This window comes from Apus apus, chromosome 14 (genome assembly GCF_020740795.1).
Source record: "Apus apus isolate bApuApu2 chromosome 14, bApuApu2.pri.cur, whole genome shotgun sequence".
In the NCBI taxonomy this organism is placed as follows: Eukaryota; Metazoa; Chordata; class Aves; order Apodiformes; family Apodidae; genus Apus; species Apus apus.
In genome coordinates this window covers 7,365,197-7,383,106 of record NC_067295.1, presented here as the reverse complement: position 1 = coordinate 7,383,106, position 17,910 = coordinate 7,365,197, and the positions used below count along the sequence as shown (strand labels likewise).

The 17,910-nt window shown below is 38.1% G+C and overlaps 2 protein-coding genes across 2 annotated transcripts in view; both read left to right on the top strand.

The window, feature by feature from the left end:
- Positions 1–13,031, top strand: part of LMTK2 (lemur tyrosine kinase 2) — a 40,739-nt gene extending 27,708 nt beyond the window's left edge. The window contains exons 8-14 of the mRNA XM_051631848.1: positions 147–231; positions 842–963; positions 2,408–2,557; positions 2,806–5,713; positions 7,196–7,331; positions 7,714–7,962; positions 9,017–13,031. Of these exons, the coding sequence (XP_051487808.1) occupies positions 147–231; positions 842–963; positions 2,408–2,557; positions 2,806–5,713; positions 7,196–7,331; positions 7,714–7,962; positions 9,017–9,045 (3,679 nt within the window). The 3' untranslated portion in view covers positions 9,046–13,031. The remainder of the gene's footprint in view (positions 1–146; positions 232–841; positions 964–2,407; positions 2,558–2,805; positions 5,714–7,195; positions 7,332–7,713; positions 7,963–9,016) is intronic.
- A 1,231-nt stretch (positions 13,032–14,262) lies between these two features.
- Positions 14,263–17,910, top strand: BHLHA15 (basic helix-loop-helix family member a15). Its single transcript, XM_051632295.1, has 2 exons — positions 14,263–14,567; positions 16,734–17,910. The coding sequence occupies exon 2, from the start codon at positions 16,769–16,771 to the stop codon at positions 17,267–17,269; it is 501 nt and encodes a 166-aa protein (XP_051488255.1). The 5' UTR covers positions 14,263–14,567; positions 16,734–16,768; the 3' UTR covers positions 17,270–17,910.

Sequence of the window (17,910 nt, the reverse complement as noted above, 5' to 3'; positions counted from 1 at the left end):
TTTAAGCATTTTGTTCGCTTTTCATGTAATACTTTAAGCTGTGGCCTGATGGTTCTACCAAGTGTTACTTTCGTTAACCTGCTTGTCTTAATTTGCATTGAAGACTTCTTGGTTTGGTCTCATTAGTTACTTGTTTGCTTTTTCAGCGACTTGGCTTTACGGAATTGCTTCCTTACATCGGATTTAAATGTCAAAGTAGGAGATTATGGTATAGGATTCAGTAGATTTAAGGTAAGTTAATCTAGTCATGTACCACTTTTTTTTTAAGGATTTGGGGCCTAAAGTTATAACAAGCATACTTTGAAGTTACAAACTGATACTAGATTGCCCTTTATTTGAATAATGGGCTCTTGAAGTATAACTAGCAAATAACTGTAGTAAGTTCATGTAACATAATGATCTTTCTAAAGATCAATAGGGTTTATGCTTAACCAGAAGGAAGCTTCTGGTTAAGTCTATTTTAGGTTCTGTTTACTGTAGTCCTAAGATATACACAAATTTTAATTTTTTAAGAAAGGAAAAATTAAATCAAAATTTCTTAATGAAAAGATTTTAAATATTTAAATATATGAAGAGAGTGAAAAATTCAAGGCATTAAATAATGTTTTTTGAGTACCAAGACTTAAACAAGAAGCTGTCATTCAGTTTTTAGACTGTGCAGTGAGCAGTGAATGCCTTTCCTCTATGGTCTCATTCTCTGCTGCTTGAGAAAAAAATTGGGTTAGTTTTGTTACTTCTAATTTTTTGCACAGGGATCACACAAAACCATATTAAGGAAAGGACTGTCAACTTCTGGAAGCTGATCCAGTGTTTGTCTTGGGTTTTTTTATCAATCATTTAGGAAGACTATATTGAGACAGATGAGAAGAAACTTATTCCTCTCCGATGGACTGCACCTGAGTTAGTGACAAGTTTTCAAGACAGACTGTTATCAGCAGAGCAAAATAAATACAGTAACATATGGTATGTAGTAGGCTTTTAAATCATTGTAATGAGAGATTTGTGAACATATTTTCAAATGTTACACAAAGTAGTAAATACTATTTCTAGTTAAATTGAATGTCGGCCTGATGCACTGCCTTCTCTCATCAGATGTAAAGTAGGTTAATCTCTACAAATCTGGAACTATATCTTGCTTTGGGAAGATGTTTAGAAATCTGTTGGGAGAACAGTTAGATTAAGAAGAAACCTTTAGCAGAACAGCAGGTGTTCATACTAATAAAAGTAATTATGGTGTATTTTCCAAATGCCCTCAAATGTTTATAAGGGAAGGAAGTGGTAAATTATTTTTCCAGTAGTATATTAGCTGTGGGTGAGATAAAAAGTGAATCCCACTAGCGCCCAATTAAGTTTCATTAGTAGAACAGTAGCATCTCAATTTCTTGCTGCAGCATTTGAGGGTTGCAATTAGCTGTTTGTCTCTGCTACCAAAGACCTTATAGACAAAGGCTAATCAAAATCTTCACGAGGAACTTCTTTAAAATCACCAAGTTCCACTTAAATTCTGAAGTCCTAAGAAATTTGAGTAATGGAAATTGGGACTTAGGCTAATGTTTCTGAGAACATTGTAGTTAAATTCATGCTTTTATAATCTGAGTATTTTAAGTTGTAAACTAGGTTTTATTTGCTAATTTAGAGGTAGGCTTGCAGAAGGCAAGTGGGATAGCTAGAAATTATCTAAATACTGATTTCCTTGCGTTCTTCAAGTAGGCTTCCTCAGCTCATACTGCTGCTCTAAACTACAAGCAGCCAGGGTCTTAAAATTTCCAACTTGAATTTTAGTACCTGTTATACATATCTGCTCTGAATGGCTTTGGACTAGATGACTTCTAGAGACCCCTTCCAATCTAAATTATTTTGCCTTAATACATGCAGTCATTTACTTTGCATCTTGAGCCAAGGAAAAGCTGCCCAAAGATCAGCATCACTCTAATCACTGAAAATGTGATGAGTGTTGTATACAGTATGTGTCTTCTGACCACTGCAGCTTAAAAACAAGTAATTTTATGAACACTGAAATGAAGACTAGCTTTCTAGCAGTTTGACCCATCAGTGCAATTTCCAATGAAAGCTTTCCCTGCTGTTGGGCTCACCAGAAGTTTTTTTTCATCTTTCTTCTCTAAATATGCATTTTTTACTTTAATATGTGGACATTTCTTCCATAGACTCATTTGAGGCCTCTTATTTTGTTGCCTTCGTGGTCATTGTCTTCAATCAACTTTATTCTTGAGGCTTCTAGCATCTTGTCAAATAAAACGAGTTAACAGGTTCTGGAATTGCTACAGAGCCAGTGGGAGAGTGATGTTTCTTTCTTTTTGTCAGTTATACTTTGTGTAGTTCTTACTTTCTTAAACAAGCAACTGTAAATGGTTCTTAGAGTGCACTGTCATTTGCTACTCTTTTTCAGGTCCCTTGGTGTCACCTTGTGGGAGCTGTTTGAGAATGCTGCTCGGCCTTACTCGGAGTTCTCTGACAGGGAAGTCCTAACCCATGTCATAAAGGAGAAGCAGATTAAACTCTTCAAGCCACGTCTGGAGCAGCCATACTCTGATAGATGGTAAGCTTTACATTATTTTATTTATGGTTAAAGCTGCCGGAGTTGTTTCTCAAATTACTCAGTTCTCTTAAATATACTGAAATTGCTACATGGAATCATGCTGCTGACAAAGAAACCCTATATAAAAGCAAAAGGAGTTTCTATAGATGGAAAGTCCTGTTACTCCTTAGCTTGTTAGATATCTGTTTTTTATAAATGCCTTTTCAGTGTGAAACCTATTGAATGAAGCTTGTTTCTTATTTGTGTAGGTATGAAGTTCTGCAGTTCTGCTGGCTACCTCCAGAAAAAAGACCAACAGCAGAAGAAGTGCATAGACTTTTAACTTACCTTCGCATGCAGAGCCAAAGGGACTCAGAGATTGATTTTGAACAGCAGTGGAATGCCCTTAAACCAAACACCTCAAATAGAGAAACAAATAATTCTGCATTTCCAATCTTAGATCACTTTACAGGAGATAGACTTGGCCATGAGATGGAGGAAGTACTTACTGTAACTGAAACAAGCCAGGGTCTGAGCTTTGAATATATCTGGGAGGCAGCTAAACATGATCATTTTGATGAATGTGGTCATGTGAATCCTGATGAAGCAATGACATACACAAGCATTTTCTTTCCAGTGGAGGTTTTTGAGAGGTCCCTTTCAGAGCAAGGTTCGGGAGCACAGGATGGAAGTGGTCAAGGGGCATCACTTGCTGTCCCTGGGGTGCTGCCTGTGTTTGATGCACACAAGCTTTCTGTTGGAAATGACTACTATATCCAATTAGAGGAAAAAGGAAGTGGCTGCAGCGTAAATTTTGACAACCAGTCAGTTGTTCTAACTACAGAAGTTGATAATCAAGAAGCTGTACAAGAAAAAAGTTCTCATTTCACCGTTCTCAGGGACCTTGATGTTGAAGAATCTAGCACTGATGGGGACTTCTTCCACTACAATACAGATCCTAAAGAGGAGGCTTTGCCTGCTGCTAGTAGTCCAGAAAGTCCTTTCCAGAATGTCTTTAATGACATTGACAGGTCAGAAGAATTGACAAACAGAAAAATACCTGGGTTTGCTGAAACAAATGATACTCCTAAAGACTTTAAACCAACTGTTTTAAACACAGATGTTGGAAAGGCAGTAGATCTTTCTGAGAAGGAGCATTCTAGTCATGCTTCTGAAAACAAAACCGTTTCCTTATGTGAAAATATCTCTAACCAGTCTGATTTTGTAACTTTAGAAGAACTTTCTGATAACTTCTTGTTTCTTCAAGAGAAAAACTTATTAACAGGGTTATTGTCTAACAAAACCAGCAGTGATCTGGGGCAAAAACCAGAAGATGTTCTAAAAAACATATTAGAAACCTCAAATAGAAACTCTGTGGAGGCTGACTCTGTGTTGGCTGAAAATGCACAGGTCGTTTCTTTAACCCATGAAAGTCTTAAAACAGTGAAAGATGAAAATTTTAACCCAGTGACAATGAATAAAGATTTTAATTCTCAAATTACTGTAAACACAGAGGCATCTTCTAGTCCATCTTCAGCACTTAATTCATGTGATAAATGTGCAAATCTTCCTTATTTAAAGGATGAAGGAAAACTTTCAAATGTGCAGGTCAACGAAGTTGTGTCCTGTAACACTGATACTCTTTCTCAAGAAGAGCTATCTAATAATGCCAAAAATAGTAATGTTGGAAACAACCCATATTACAGTGTTGCTGTTGAAACAGACAAGTGTGAAGCACAGATAAAACAAGGAGTGCTTTTCAACTCTGATGAAATAACTTTTAGTAGAGAAAAATGTAGTGATCAGGAAGATACGAAAGGAAACTTGCAAGATAAAACTCCTCTGTTAAAAAAAGATGAATGTTTACTGGAACAAATACAAGAAACAACAAATAATTTTGAGAACTGTAAGGATGTCCCAGAAGAGGTAACCTTAATTTCTGTTGCTACTTCTGATTGTGCAAGTCAGGATAGTTTTTTGGAAGACAGTCCATCTCCTATACAAACTGTAGAAAAAACTTTAGAGACACCTGATTCTTTGGATTCTTTAGATGTAAATGAGGTTTTAGAATCTTTACAAGCTCAAAGCCCTCAGAAACTTTTGCCACCTGATAAACCTGCTGACAGTGGCTATGAAACAGAAAACCTGGAATCTCCAGAATGGACTTCTCATGTCACTGTTGAGGATGCTTCTAGTGTAGATACTGCTCTCTGTCTTGCCAGTGAGAGCAATGTCAGTGCTTTACCTCCTAACCCAGTCATCGTTGTTTCAGAAGCAGCAGCTTGTTTAGATGCAGTGAACAGCAATTTTGAAATAAGCCCAAAGGTTTTTCTGGGTGGAAGTCAAAATTCATATAGAGATTCTGCCTATTTCTCTGACAATGATTCTGAGCCAGATAAAAAAACAGAGGAGACTGTAAATCTGCCAAAAGAGACTTCATGTGTTGTTTCTTCAAATAGAGGAGATAATAATACTGAAGATGATTACCGTTTTGAAGAGAGGCAGCAGCAGTGTGATGTAAGGAATTGTCAGGATACTAATAATCAAAATGCAAAACTAGAATTAAATCATAACTTAGAGATGCAAGAGATGGATGTAAGGATGCAAGGGTGTCCTGATGAGTGGGATGAGGCAACTCTGAATTCTCTGGAATTACCAGTAGGAAGTAACCTAAGGGATGAAATAAAACAATGTGAGACTTCCCATAAAACAGTCTCTTGTGTTGGCACTAATACTTCAGAACTTCTTTCACACAGAGACTTAAAGTCTGTGTATAACATACACAGTCCTTTAGATCCGAGTAACAGTGAGAAGTCGTTCTATCACCTTGAAGGACAAAAACTGAAAGAGCCAGATATTGAAGGAAAATACCTTGGCAAACTCGATGTTTCTGGAATGCTTGATTTAGAAGATGGTGATGATGCAGATGAGGAAGATGAAAACAGTGATTCTGAGGATGACATGAGGACTTTTCACATGCATAGTCTGAGTTCTGACAGTGAGGATGAAACTGTTCATCAAGTACCTGAGATACTTACTGACAAAGATGATGCGAAACATCTGAGAAGCTTGTTGAAACTTCCAAAACCTCCTGATGAAAGGCAGCATCAGAGTTGGAGAAATGAGAAAAAGGCTGTAACGTTCTTTGATGATGTGACAGTCTATTTGTTTGATCAGGTATCCTTTTTTAATTACTAAGTAAATTTTTTTGTTGGTTTGGGGTTTTTTTTAAAGCAAGATGTGGTAGAATAGCTTAGTATTTGTGGACACATTGTTAAAAGATCACCTTTCGTGTCTTGGCAGGATTAGATCTTAGTTGTGATGTGGTTTATTTTTTCTTGGCTAGGTGCAGTTGTGTGCTGCTGGTAGGAGCACTGGCTTGAAGTGAAGAAGGGTTTTGCTTTGGGCAGAGTTGGTTGCCAAATCCTGAATCTCCATTGGTTTTGGACCCTTGACTGTCTCTGAATGAAATGTCTTTTTAGTGAGGTCTTTCTGATGTTTATAAGCTATATTTAATTTGAATATGTGAAACAGCATCATTATGGACCAGATCTTACTCATTTATTTTACCAGAATGTTGTTGCAACTTTATAGATGCAGTTTCTATTCATTGATTTTGAAGACTTGAAATTCAATTCCTTTATTTTATAAAAGAAGGAAAAAAGCCCCCAAAACCAAAAAAACAAACCACCACTTAAGTCTGAATCATGTGTTCAGTTAGCATTAAGGTAAAATTTACCTTAAACCATAATAAAATATGAAAACAGTATTTAGATGGTAATGCTACTTTTTATGAATCCAGTGTGATTAAAGCTCTAAAGTAAAATACTGATCTGCTTATAACATGCAAGGTTACCTTTGTTTCCCTATCTGCTTTATCAATATTTAACTTCTGTAATTTGATACAGAGGGGATTTTTCATTTTAACATTATGGCAACTAAACCAGTACAGTGAGTTTAAAAGAACAGTCACGTTGTCAGGCTTCGGAAATGTTGCGTATGATGACGTCCATAAATATTAGACATAGTTGTGTTTTGGAATAGAAAACATAGGTGATATATTTGTGTTTAGGCAGTCTGTAGAATAGTAATCCTTTTGTCAGAAGGGAAGGAGAAATATTAGCAGTGTTTGAACTGCTCTTAGGTGTTGAACTCTCTACTTATTACAGTAACTGATAAAATGTTGGCTGCTTCAAATATCGGTCATACAAAGTCTGTCTCTTTATCCTGAAGTGTGATTAAGGGGTAAAAAAACACTAAGAAAAATGATGTTGGGAGATGGGGTAAGGCTTTATTAAATAGAAAAAAAACCCTACCTGTGTCAGGCTGATAAGGGAACTATTTTCAATTGGAACATGTTTTAACTTTGTTTCTAGAAATATGAAACCTTCACATATCCTAAATAATATTGAAATAGTAATTTCCTGTATGCATTTTAGCACAGATTTGATACCACTTTCTTTAGAAATAGAAGTACTTGGATATACTTGATCTATAACTCAAAGTTTTGTATGTGTGGTAATAACTAGATTTTTACAGACCAATTCCACAGGAGAGCTGATGCTGGGGGTGGGAGAATGTGTTTTTTCAATGCTTGCATCTCTAGGCATGGATACATTGTGTGTGCAAGAGTTAAAGAAGTGGCTTTGTTTGCCTTAGGAAACACCAACTAAGGAGCTGGGAAACCGTGCAGCAGACTTGAATGGTGAAGGCTCTCACAGCACTCCTGTCCCATCTTCCAGTTTTGGTTACCTAAACAGATTTGCAAATTCAGAAAGCTCAACAGATGAAGAAGGTACTTGAACATATTTATGCACAGCAGGGGCTGAGACCATTTCATGAATAGTTTTTAATGAAATGTCATTTAAGTGATATGATCTGTAAATTCCCTGTACCCTACTGGCTTCAGTTTTACATCCCAAGCATACACTTCAGCTAGGCTCATTTAATTTTATAAATTATGAAAGCTTGTGATGTAGTACTGGTTGTTTGTGTTGATGTGTCTAGGGAATCCTGAGAGGCTCCCAAACCATGGGTGACAAATGTCTGTGACTCCAGGGCTAGAACAGAAAATTGACAAGCTTTGTTTAGGGTTACTGCAGTCTTCCAGGGCCTTGCTTTTAAAATTGTGTGTGACTTTACAGTAATGTAAAATTTCCTTTTTTTTTGTCCCCAAGGTGGGGGTTTTGAATGGGATGATGACTTCTCGTCTCCAGATCCATCCTTTATATCGAAGGCAGCTAATAGTCTTATTGGTTCTAAACCACCTCTTCAGTCATCAAAGTACTTCTCTCCACCTCCACCTTCCCGGACTCTTGATCAGAACTGGTCAAATTCATCCCCTTATTCCAGATTCTCTATCTCTCCTGCAAACATGGCAAGCTTTTCTCTTACACACCTTACAGATTCAGATATAGAGCAAGGAGGTAAGTGATTTAGTTGTAATAATTATTTAAAAACTACAAATTAAAAACTTTGTGTGAAGATACAAGTAATAGATATGAAAAAGCTTGTTCCATTTTAAAAAGCTTAATTTAGAAAAGCGTTTTTAGCACTATAAAAACTTCATCTGACCTGTTTTGGTTAAGACAGCTACAAACTTGCAATTGAATATTCTGTGGAACATTTACAGGACAAGCTCACAATTTTTCTGTTCAAAAAAACTAGTGCTGTGTTTTTAAAAATGAGGTCTGTACAGTCTTTAAGCACTTCTGTGCCACACTATGGCAGTTGAGTAATTTGCATTTTATTTTCATCGCAGAAGGTGAGGATGCCAGGAACACATTGTTTCTGCCATTGTTGTCTAATCTTATTTTACAGTTCGGTTTCTTTTCATGTTGCTTTTTAGAAAGTGCATTCTTGACATTCTCACAAGAACTGCCACGTTTTCTAGACTGTGAGTAGGGAAGTTCCTTTTAGGAGAGCCGAAGAAATCAGTTCATAGCAATATTGAGTACTAGTGGTATTAACAGAAGCTTTCTTCTCTGTAACAAACCTTTTTTTGAGCTTTGATACATTTTTTAGGGTTAAGAGAAGGAAAAACAAGTGGACTGGAATCAGTTCATCATATTATTAATCTTGATTAAATGTTGCATTATTAAAGAAAAAAATATTACTTGTGAATGGTCAATGTCTATAAAAATATGATTGGTGATTATATATGGAGTTGTATTGTTCTTGTATTGTGCTTATTGATTAGATAATGTTTGCTGCTTAGTAACTTAGAGATAAGAGATTGTTTTGGAGATCCTGCATTGCCTTACGTGTCCTAAGAAGTGACATTGAACTGTGTGATTTAAGCAGATGTCTATGTATAAAGGAACCAAGTGTTTACAGTAGTTGAAAGCTCTAGGGAAAGATTAACCAAAACTTGGAAGTGGGAAATAGCAGAATGCCAAGTTCTAGGAAGAGTCTTGCAAAATAAGTGAGGGTTGTGCAGAAGAATCTCACTGTACCTTATGACCTTTCTTCTGCTAATAGGAAGCAGTGAAGATGGAGAGAAAGATTAAATGAATTAAAACTTCCTCGGACTGCATACATAAAACACACAGACTTTGAAACTCCTTTATCTAAACTCTGCATCCTCCTGGAGTAACACAGGTAATCAAGAAGTACTAAGAAATGAAAGTAAACACTGAAAGCAATGTTAAATCAGGACATTAATTTGAATGTGTATTTAACTTTGTAATGTATTTTTAAATCAGTGCAATTTTGCTTTTCATTGGAAGATGATTCTGCCGCAGTTTTCAAGTACTTGAAGAATTTTTCAGATAACTTAAGAAACAAGTAAAGCAATTACACTACAGTCTGGTTTATGTATGAGATTGTATAATATTCTTTTTATATTTTTCCATGTAGTTCATTATCTATTTGAACATACACCTGTTGTAGAATTGTGTATAGCTGTCCTGTGCAACAGGTGGCTGTGTTGCTGAAGCTGTATGAATTATAGTTGATCAGTAGTGAGCCATATTTATTCAAAAAGATATCACTACATATTACTTTGCTTATTACAATTGCACTATGGATTATTCTTCCTTTCTTTCCTGATGATGTACAGAATCAAAATCTTAAATCTTTCAAGGAAAATAAGACAAGTTGAATTGGCCTGGTTATCCAGTTTAATTTGTCCTTTTTGTAGCCTTTGCTATGCACGGTACTTGTAAAACATACATAACTTCTGAGTGTTATGTTAGACTTGCTGAAATCTTATATTCAGTACCATTTCTAAATGATAATGATTATAGATTGTTAGTGTTCATGTTTTATAGGAAACTGGAAAAGAATATATCATATACTTGGAAATTTTTAGATGAAAAGAGAGAATGTCTCTTAATTCCTGAATATGATCCTACTGACTGCTTAAATTGTAATAGCATCTGACTATATCATAATTAAGGGCCTTCCACAATTTCTGCCTTGGAGAAAGAAGAGGAAAAATTGGCTGTATGAAACTGTGGAATTTATGAATCTTACAAAAAGACTAATACCAACAGAGACTGGATTTGGGCACGCTTGGCCCTTCAGTTGTACATTCTGTGAATTTTGCAGCTCACCCTTCTGGGGCTGCCATTCAGACCTGTGGTAAATCTACCTCTCAGTGATGTTATGACAACTAAGAATTTTATTAATGGTTAATGCCCCATTTTGCACCTTCCATAGGCCAGGCCTATTGTAAGATGTCTTCAAGGCTCCATGGTACATCATGAAATGCATTCTGACCCAAAGATGCAGTCTAATAAAGTTTGCTCTGAAGCTGTCTGTAGGGAAGGGAATATTATGTGGGGTTTTTAACCTTCATACTCTGCCATGCATTTAGCTAGTTAAATCCCTTAACTACTTGGGGAAAAAAGAAAAAAGAATTCCTTAATTATTATTCCAGAGTGAGTTCAGTTGAGAAGCAAATCCCTGACTTCATGGAATGCCTTATACAGCTGCAGATCTGTAGAAAACACTGATAGGAACAGTTTACCTGACTTTGTATTTTGTATTTTAGCATACTAAAATATAAATTTACTAAAATATTAAGTACTTTGTATTTTAGTGGCTATTTTGGCAGGTCTTCAGTATAATGGTGGTCCAAATGCTCTGTGTTCAGATCCAGTCACCAGAGAATTTTCATCACATGAAGTATGGGAGGACTAGATATTTTCAGATGTGTAAAGTCTGCTTTTGTATACCTCTATATGCATTATGATTTATTTTAAAGTATGTTTTAAAATGAAAGGAATATGTAAATTGTTTTGTTCCCATCATTTTTTTTAGCCCTTAACCAGAATGGTTTCCATACCAATTGAAAGGGAATGATTTAGTTATAATGTTATTTAAAGTTGCCAATGTATTGTTGAGATAACTTGATCTGATGAGGCACTCAGGTTCAGAATTAGTCAGAACTGTTTTTTCAGTATGAAGAGAGGAACTGAATATTTCATGGACTTTTTTCCCAAAACACGATTGAAGAGGCAAAGACAGGTAGTTCTTAATACAGACTTACAGTATATACTGTAGAGGGTTTAAGGAAGCTGTGTACTACTCTCAATATTTTAAAATACAGGTAATAGACTTTGGGCACAAATTAATGCATAGAAATGCCATAATTCCACCATTACACTCCTTGATACAGCTAGATCATTAAGGTATCTCATCCCACCATACTTGAAGTGTGGAAAATGAAAACTGAGAATGAAACTCCATAACGGTCTGTAAAGAATGTATGGACTTTCTTCTCTGCCTTGCATGGTTAAAAATCTATCAGACCTGGAGTTCAGCCATGATTTTGAATAATTGGATTTAAAATACAGTCCAAGGTTAGAAAAAAAAAAAGCTTACGCTCCAGAATGTTAAAATTTGGTTGTGCATTTTGTGTCTTACAATTCTGGGAAAATCTGATTTTTTTTCTTGTACATCAGGAATTTCCTTTGCTTGATGGAAATCTAAGAATCTTAATCTTTACCCCACTTTAAAGAAAATCTTACATAGGAAGGGCAAATTTACTCCTTTGTCCAAATGGACTCATTGCTAATGAATTGCCCAAGGAGCCTTTTTTCCAAAACAAGCTGGGATGTATATGATATTAAGCAAGGTAATGTCCTTTTTAGCTGTACAATTAAGAGAAAAAGTTGACTCACCTCACTTAAACGTTGGTTTTAATTTCAGGAATCCAGTAGGCTGGATTGCAATAATATAAAAAGATCTTTTTTGGAAAAATTTATACTTAAACAAAACCTGATCAACTAGTAGCAATATCTAAATATCTGCCTAGCAGTCAGTGGCACAATGAAGATGAATCAGTAAGTCCAACGTGTTAACTTATAATAAGGGGATTTGTTACAAATAATTCATTGAACTATATGTAATTTCTTGCACTAGCTACTTCAGCATGGTTTCCCTTTCAGAAAGTACATGTATCTATTTTCAATGGTTTATTATGAGGACTCGTTACATTTTAATTCCTTCTCTAGTAGAATATCTTGATTATTTGAACAGTGAAGGCTTTGTCTCAATTTGGCTACTAAAGTTACTTAAAAGATCTGAGTTTTCCCACCTAAGGAAGTTTGTTAAAAAATTAAGATCTGTAGTGAGAAGCCAACAGAACACAAAGTGTCCAGTTTTAATGGGAACACCTGTACTCTCCCAAATCCCCAAGCTGCAGATATGTTGTGTGTCTAACTGCATTTATGGAAAATGCCATTTTCATGTGAGCAGAATAAACTTTTTTTTTTCATATCCTTGTTGGTGCACTAATGAAAGCCATTTAAGCCTCATTCTTCTTATCAGTATTTTAGCAGATTTTTATGTAGTATTCAATCTTTTTCATGAGGAGGCTGGTTGGTAGAAAGACTCTGTTTTTATGATTAAGCACTATGCTATAATGTCAGCATTGTCAGGTGTTAGTGTCATGGCTAATTTTGTTGAAGTTGGTGAAAGGTGGAATCAAAGTATATTAGCCTTATAAGAAATAGCCTTAAATAAGAATGGAGTATACAAAATTACTTCAGCTTTAAGTCATACAGAAATATCCTTGTATGTTAACGGTTTTGGTACAAGATTGGAAAAAATCTAGAGGAGAGTCAAACATCATATAAACTTATTGAAAATAAGTATTTGTAATACCAGCAGCCTGTTTTTCAGAAACTTGAACGTTAGTTTTGTTTAAGAAATTGTTTGAACTTGCACAGATGTAGGTGTAACTTAAATGATAATGGTACTGATGTGTGTGTGTGTATATATATAATGTTGAATTCTATTTGTAAATGAGAAACTATGTAATAATCATAGGTATGAGGTTTTCCTATTGTAATTTAATACAGGTATGAGGTTTATGGCAATATATAATAGTTAATGAAATTTCAGGTCAAAATGTCTTTAAATTGTGTACATTTTTAAATTGTAATTTCTACTGTATATTGTTTATCATGCATAGTGTGATTCAAGAAACTGCTTGTAATTTAAAAATATTTAATATTGAAAATAAAATACAGGTATATATTTATAATCTCTTTGTCTGTTTGTTCATTCTTAAACAGATGCCAGCAATGGATCAGGCCCACAGTATAGTGTAGTTCTACTGTAAGATATATTTGTTAGTGTCCAAAGGTTGAGAAGTACAAAAAGCTCAAAGCTACAGGAGATGAGTCCACACTAAATAGTGCAATCACCATTAATTTCCCCTAAAATGACCCTTACGTGAACTTCAGGTAAGGTATATATGCAGTCAGTAGAGAAGCAATACTTGAATACAAACAGTGTAATTCTAAACACTGAATATTACCTTTAATCCTAGAATTAAGCATTTGTAGGAAGAATGGAGATTTCAGAAATTTTAAGTATCCTTTAGGAAACAGGTTAATGGTATGTTTTCTCAGCATTGAATTTATTTCTATAAATGGTTTTATTTTTCTGCTTTAATCGAAGTATGTGTGTAGAATGGACCCAGGATAACTGGGTAAATAAATGTACTATTTGAGTGTATTGGTAGCATCTTTCACATGAGATTGGGACTGTTTCAGCCTGGGCACTGAGAGACAGGAGGAGGGTGTTGGTTTTTCTTCTTAACCTGTTAACCAGTAAGGTTGTGATGACACATGGCAGCACTATCAGGAGTTAGTGGAGGCTGTTGTGGAAGCCCCTGCATCATATCACAGCTGTTCTGAGTCCCAGCAACTCTTGAGACTTGGGAATGAGAAACTGATATCAAGATGACTTAACTTTGTTAGATAAAATGAGAGTACTTGGCTGAAACTTGACCAAGACAGTGGGCGTTACTGTGAACAGATGTGAAGCATCCCGTGGCACTACATTGGTCATTTTACATAGAACTTTTTACCAAAGAATGTAAGCACTTTCAATCTGTATCATCACCAGCCTTCTTGCAAGGGATGGAAGTGCTCTGTCTATGATTGTGTGCACATTCCTGCTCCACCCGAGGACCCTCCACGTGCTGAATGAAGTACCAAACTGAGCCCTCCCGCAGTGACGCTGGTCAGCGCGGTGGCAGCAGCGCGTGTCACGCACCGCTGCGGTCCTGCCTCCCCTGCCTTTTGCTTGACCCCCTGTGATCAGCAAACCCCGGCAGCCTTGTCCCCCTCGAGGGGAAGGAAGGGCAGAGGCAATACCTGGGGGTCGTGTGTCCCTGCACGGCTCCTCTGCCTGCACCTGGGGCTTCTCCTCCCCGCAGGTCTGTCCCGGGGCCCGTTACTCCTCAGGCCCGCCCCGCCGGGCCCGCCCCCGCCGCTAAAGCGACGTGTCGCGGCAGCGCAGCCACCTGCGGGCTCTGCCGGGCGCGCCGGGCTGCGGCTGCGGCTGCTGCTCGGTGCGGGGCCGGGGCAGCGGGCACGGCAGCTCCCTGCCAGCCTCCTGACACTGCTTCCGCAGCCCGTCCCTCACAGGCTCCTGCTGACAGACCCCAGCCCAGAGGACAGGCAGTGCCCCTGCTGCCCCCACAGACCCTCCCGCTGCTCCTGGCTTCCCGCAGGAGGCTGCTATGTCACCCCTCGGGCCTTAGGCACCTTCTCCACAGCTGGTGGCAGTGGTAAGTCACAGGAGGGATGCCAGCTGTGATCGATGGGTGGAAAGTTCCTTGGTATGTGGCTGCTCTGTCTTTGGTTTCTCTTGATCACTCGAAAGTTTCTCTATTGCTCCTGATCCCCTCTCCATTTCCTCCTTGCATACTCATGCCAGCTCCCTCAGGGTCCTGGCAACCTGGCTGTGGCTCCATGTGGTACTTTCTAAGGGTCTTGCAGCACTGTGCACCACTCTGAAAGCAAACCTTGGCCAGCAAAGCATCCTCTTATCCCATGTAATCCTTTTTACTTTCCCCTAGCCTGCAGCTCTGCAAACTACTTTGCTCCCACAGCTTGGCAAAGCTTCCTTTCTCTTGGAACTGTCTTTCCAGCTTTGCTGTGAGCCTCCACCAACCTCCTGTGGGCTATTTCCCTCTAAAACAGCAGCTGCTCCTTTCTCTGCTCTCCCCAAGAGTGCTTGCTGCAGTGGAGGGGGTGAAGTTGATTGGTCTTGTTTGTGTCTGCCTTTACTTTTCTGTCCTGCCTTTTCTGCCAAGTGAGTTAGACTGAGTGTCCAGAGCAAACCCAGCACTTGGCTTTAGTCCTGTTTTCTTGGCTTGAGATACCTGTGTCTCTTAACATTTCTTCTAGGCTCCCACAACACAAGTTACTCAGTGCTGCCTTTTGCTCATCATTTGTCACTTGGGTGCTACCCTAACCAAACTGCTTTGTGAATTCCTCTCCTTTCTGGCAAAGTTGCCTCCCTGGTAGTGAGGAGCCTGGGGATGGCCGGGCTGCCTTCACAGGCAGCAAACAGTCTCTGTGAATGCTGAGCAGCTGAAGATGTTTCTAAAGAAATGAGAGAGGAAGTTATATTTACTGCAGTGCACCCGGAAACTGCTCACCACCTGCTCCAGCTGAGATTGATGTCCCTATACTGGGACAGTCAAGCACCTGTGGCTAGTTTCTTGTGGGTTTTTTATTGGCTCACCAACTCTTAACTGCTCCTACGTAACAGCCTTAGCAAAAAAATGGTTGGTGTTTTTTTTGTTTTTTTTTTAAAGACTGAACCTTTATGACTATATGGGCTGGAAGAAAGTGGATTTTTTTCTGAAGTCTCAGTGATTGTTGATGCTAAAGGCAGGGTTGCTGTGAGGCTGCTCTCTTTAGATAACAGCATTGGCACAGAATCTGGGCTAGGGGAAGGTAACATTTCAATGCTGTCAACTGCCTTGATATATGTGAGGAAGGAACATTATCTTTTTGGATAACCTGGATAATAAATACTGCCCTGCTGCTGTTGAACTGGGGCAGAAACTGCAGCTAAGCACACCATTATTTGATGGTTATTGGAAGAGGGAAAAGCTTTTTTTGTTTGTGTGTGCAGTGGGGACTAGCACAGAATGCAGAGATGCTGTGGGTGAAAACGTTGCTGTTGAAGTTTCTGAGCCCCTATATGCTTTAGTGTGTCATATTTCCCTCTAGTGGACTGTTCATAAATACAGTGGAAGCCTATTCTTAGAACAAGCAATTACTAGGATATCAAGGAGCAATTACTTTCTGAGTAGGAGCCTGAGGGTTCTGTCTAAAACCCCATATACAAGCCCACATACATACAAAGAGCCTATGTATGGTTTTATTATAATTTGTGGCAACTAGAGCTGGGAGAAAACAGAAGCGTGTGAGATCAAAAACCAGGCAATGTGTTATCAAACCTAATTGACCATGGTACTTCTGATATCTTTTTAGTTGTGGTTCCCTCTTTCTCCAGGAAGGCTGGATCAGCTTGTAGACCATTTTTTTACATGCAGTGAAAGAAGACAAATCTCTCTAGTTTGAGGCCTACTTGTAAGAAAGTAGAGGTACCTATTTTTCATTTGGCTTCCTATACATGGGGACACCAGTAGGTGATTTACTGCATCTTTGCTTCAGTGGTTCTATTCACTTGGCCTCTACTTGTAACCTCTTCCTTCCAGCTGAAGGAGGATCCTAAAAAAGGATTTTCTCCTTTGTTCATCTACAGAAGTCATCTTGACTAATAACATTCATGACTTCTAAAGCAATCATGACTAGATTGTGAGCCAGTGATGTTTTTTCAGTAGTGAACAAGTAAACCAAGATATCAAACCTGCACCATGTCGTGTTCAGCATGGAGCTGTGCAACAGTTAAAGATATTGGTGTCATGTTTTTACAGCACATTCATGCTTAATACCAGTACATCTACAAAACATGAAGACTAAAACGAAAGGAAGGAAGCGAAGACACACTGTTGACAAAGAAGCGTTTTCTGAGGAGTCAGCAATGAGGAAAAAAGAACTGGTGAAGTGTTTGCGACACAAAGAAAGGAGGAATGGGGGAAACAAGGAGAGCAGCAAGATCACTACAGCCAGAGCCAAGCATTCTTGGAGCAATAAGGACAGACATTTGAGGAGACTGGAAAGCAACGAGCGGGAGAGGCAGAGAATGCACAAGCTCAACAATGCGTTCCAGGCCTTGCGGGAGGTGATCCCTCACGTGAGAGCTGAGAATAAGCTTTCCAAAATAGAGACTCTCACACTGGCCAAAAATTACATTAAATCCTTGACCTCCATTATACTCAACATGTCCAATGGACACTTCCCAGCAGCAGAAGGGATGGGGGGACCCTGGGGTTCGAAATTCTACCAGCATTGTCAACAGCAACATGAGGATGATCACAATGCGGAACATCTACAGAAACATTCCATTTAAGTTCATGGCTTCAGCCAAAACACCTACAGTTAGGTACTGCTGTCACTCTTTTCCTTCTTCTGTAATACATGTCTGTCCATAGAGGTTATTTTTGCCTCCAGCTATCCCCTGTTTTTTCTTAAAAAGACCAGCAGGTAACTCTTCTTATCTACCCTGCTACAGAGGAAATTAAAATTGATGACAGCATTTGACTAACTTGATGAGTGAAGTGGCACGTGGGAAACTGGCCACCAAATCACAATATTTAACTTGAGTGGTTTGGATCTGCTCTGATAATTTTGAACCATGCAAAGCATATCAACTTTAAAAGTACTTGCTAATGTAAACATCTACAAAGCTTTCTTAGATTGTGAGCTCTCTAGAGTAAGGACATTTTTGTGGTCTATGTTGCCAGAGCATCCAGCCTCAGGGCTGGCTTTAGTGGGTGCCACTGTAATACAAATAATGAAAAAGAGACAAAGGACTTACTTTTTGCTAAAACTATGATAAAAGTGCTTTAATATAGTAAGACAATTATCTGTGCAATTACAAATTATTTGCTGATGAAGCCTGTAATGTAATTAGGATTCTTTCTGGGTTAGTGTTAGGTTCTGATATTATAAAACACAATAAATTAAGCAGGAGCTCTTCAAAAAAGAAAA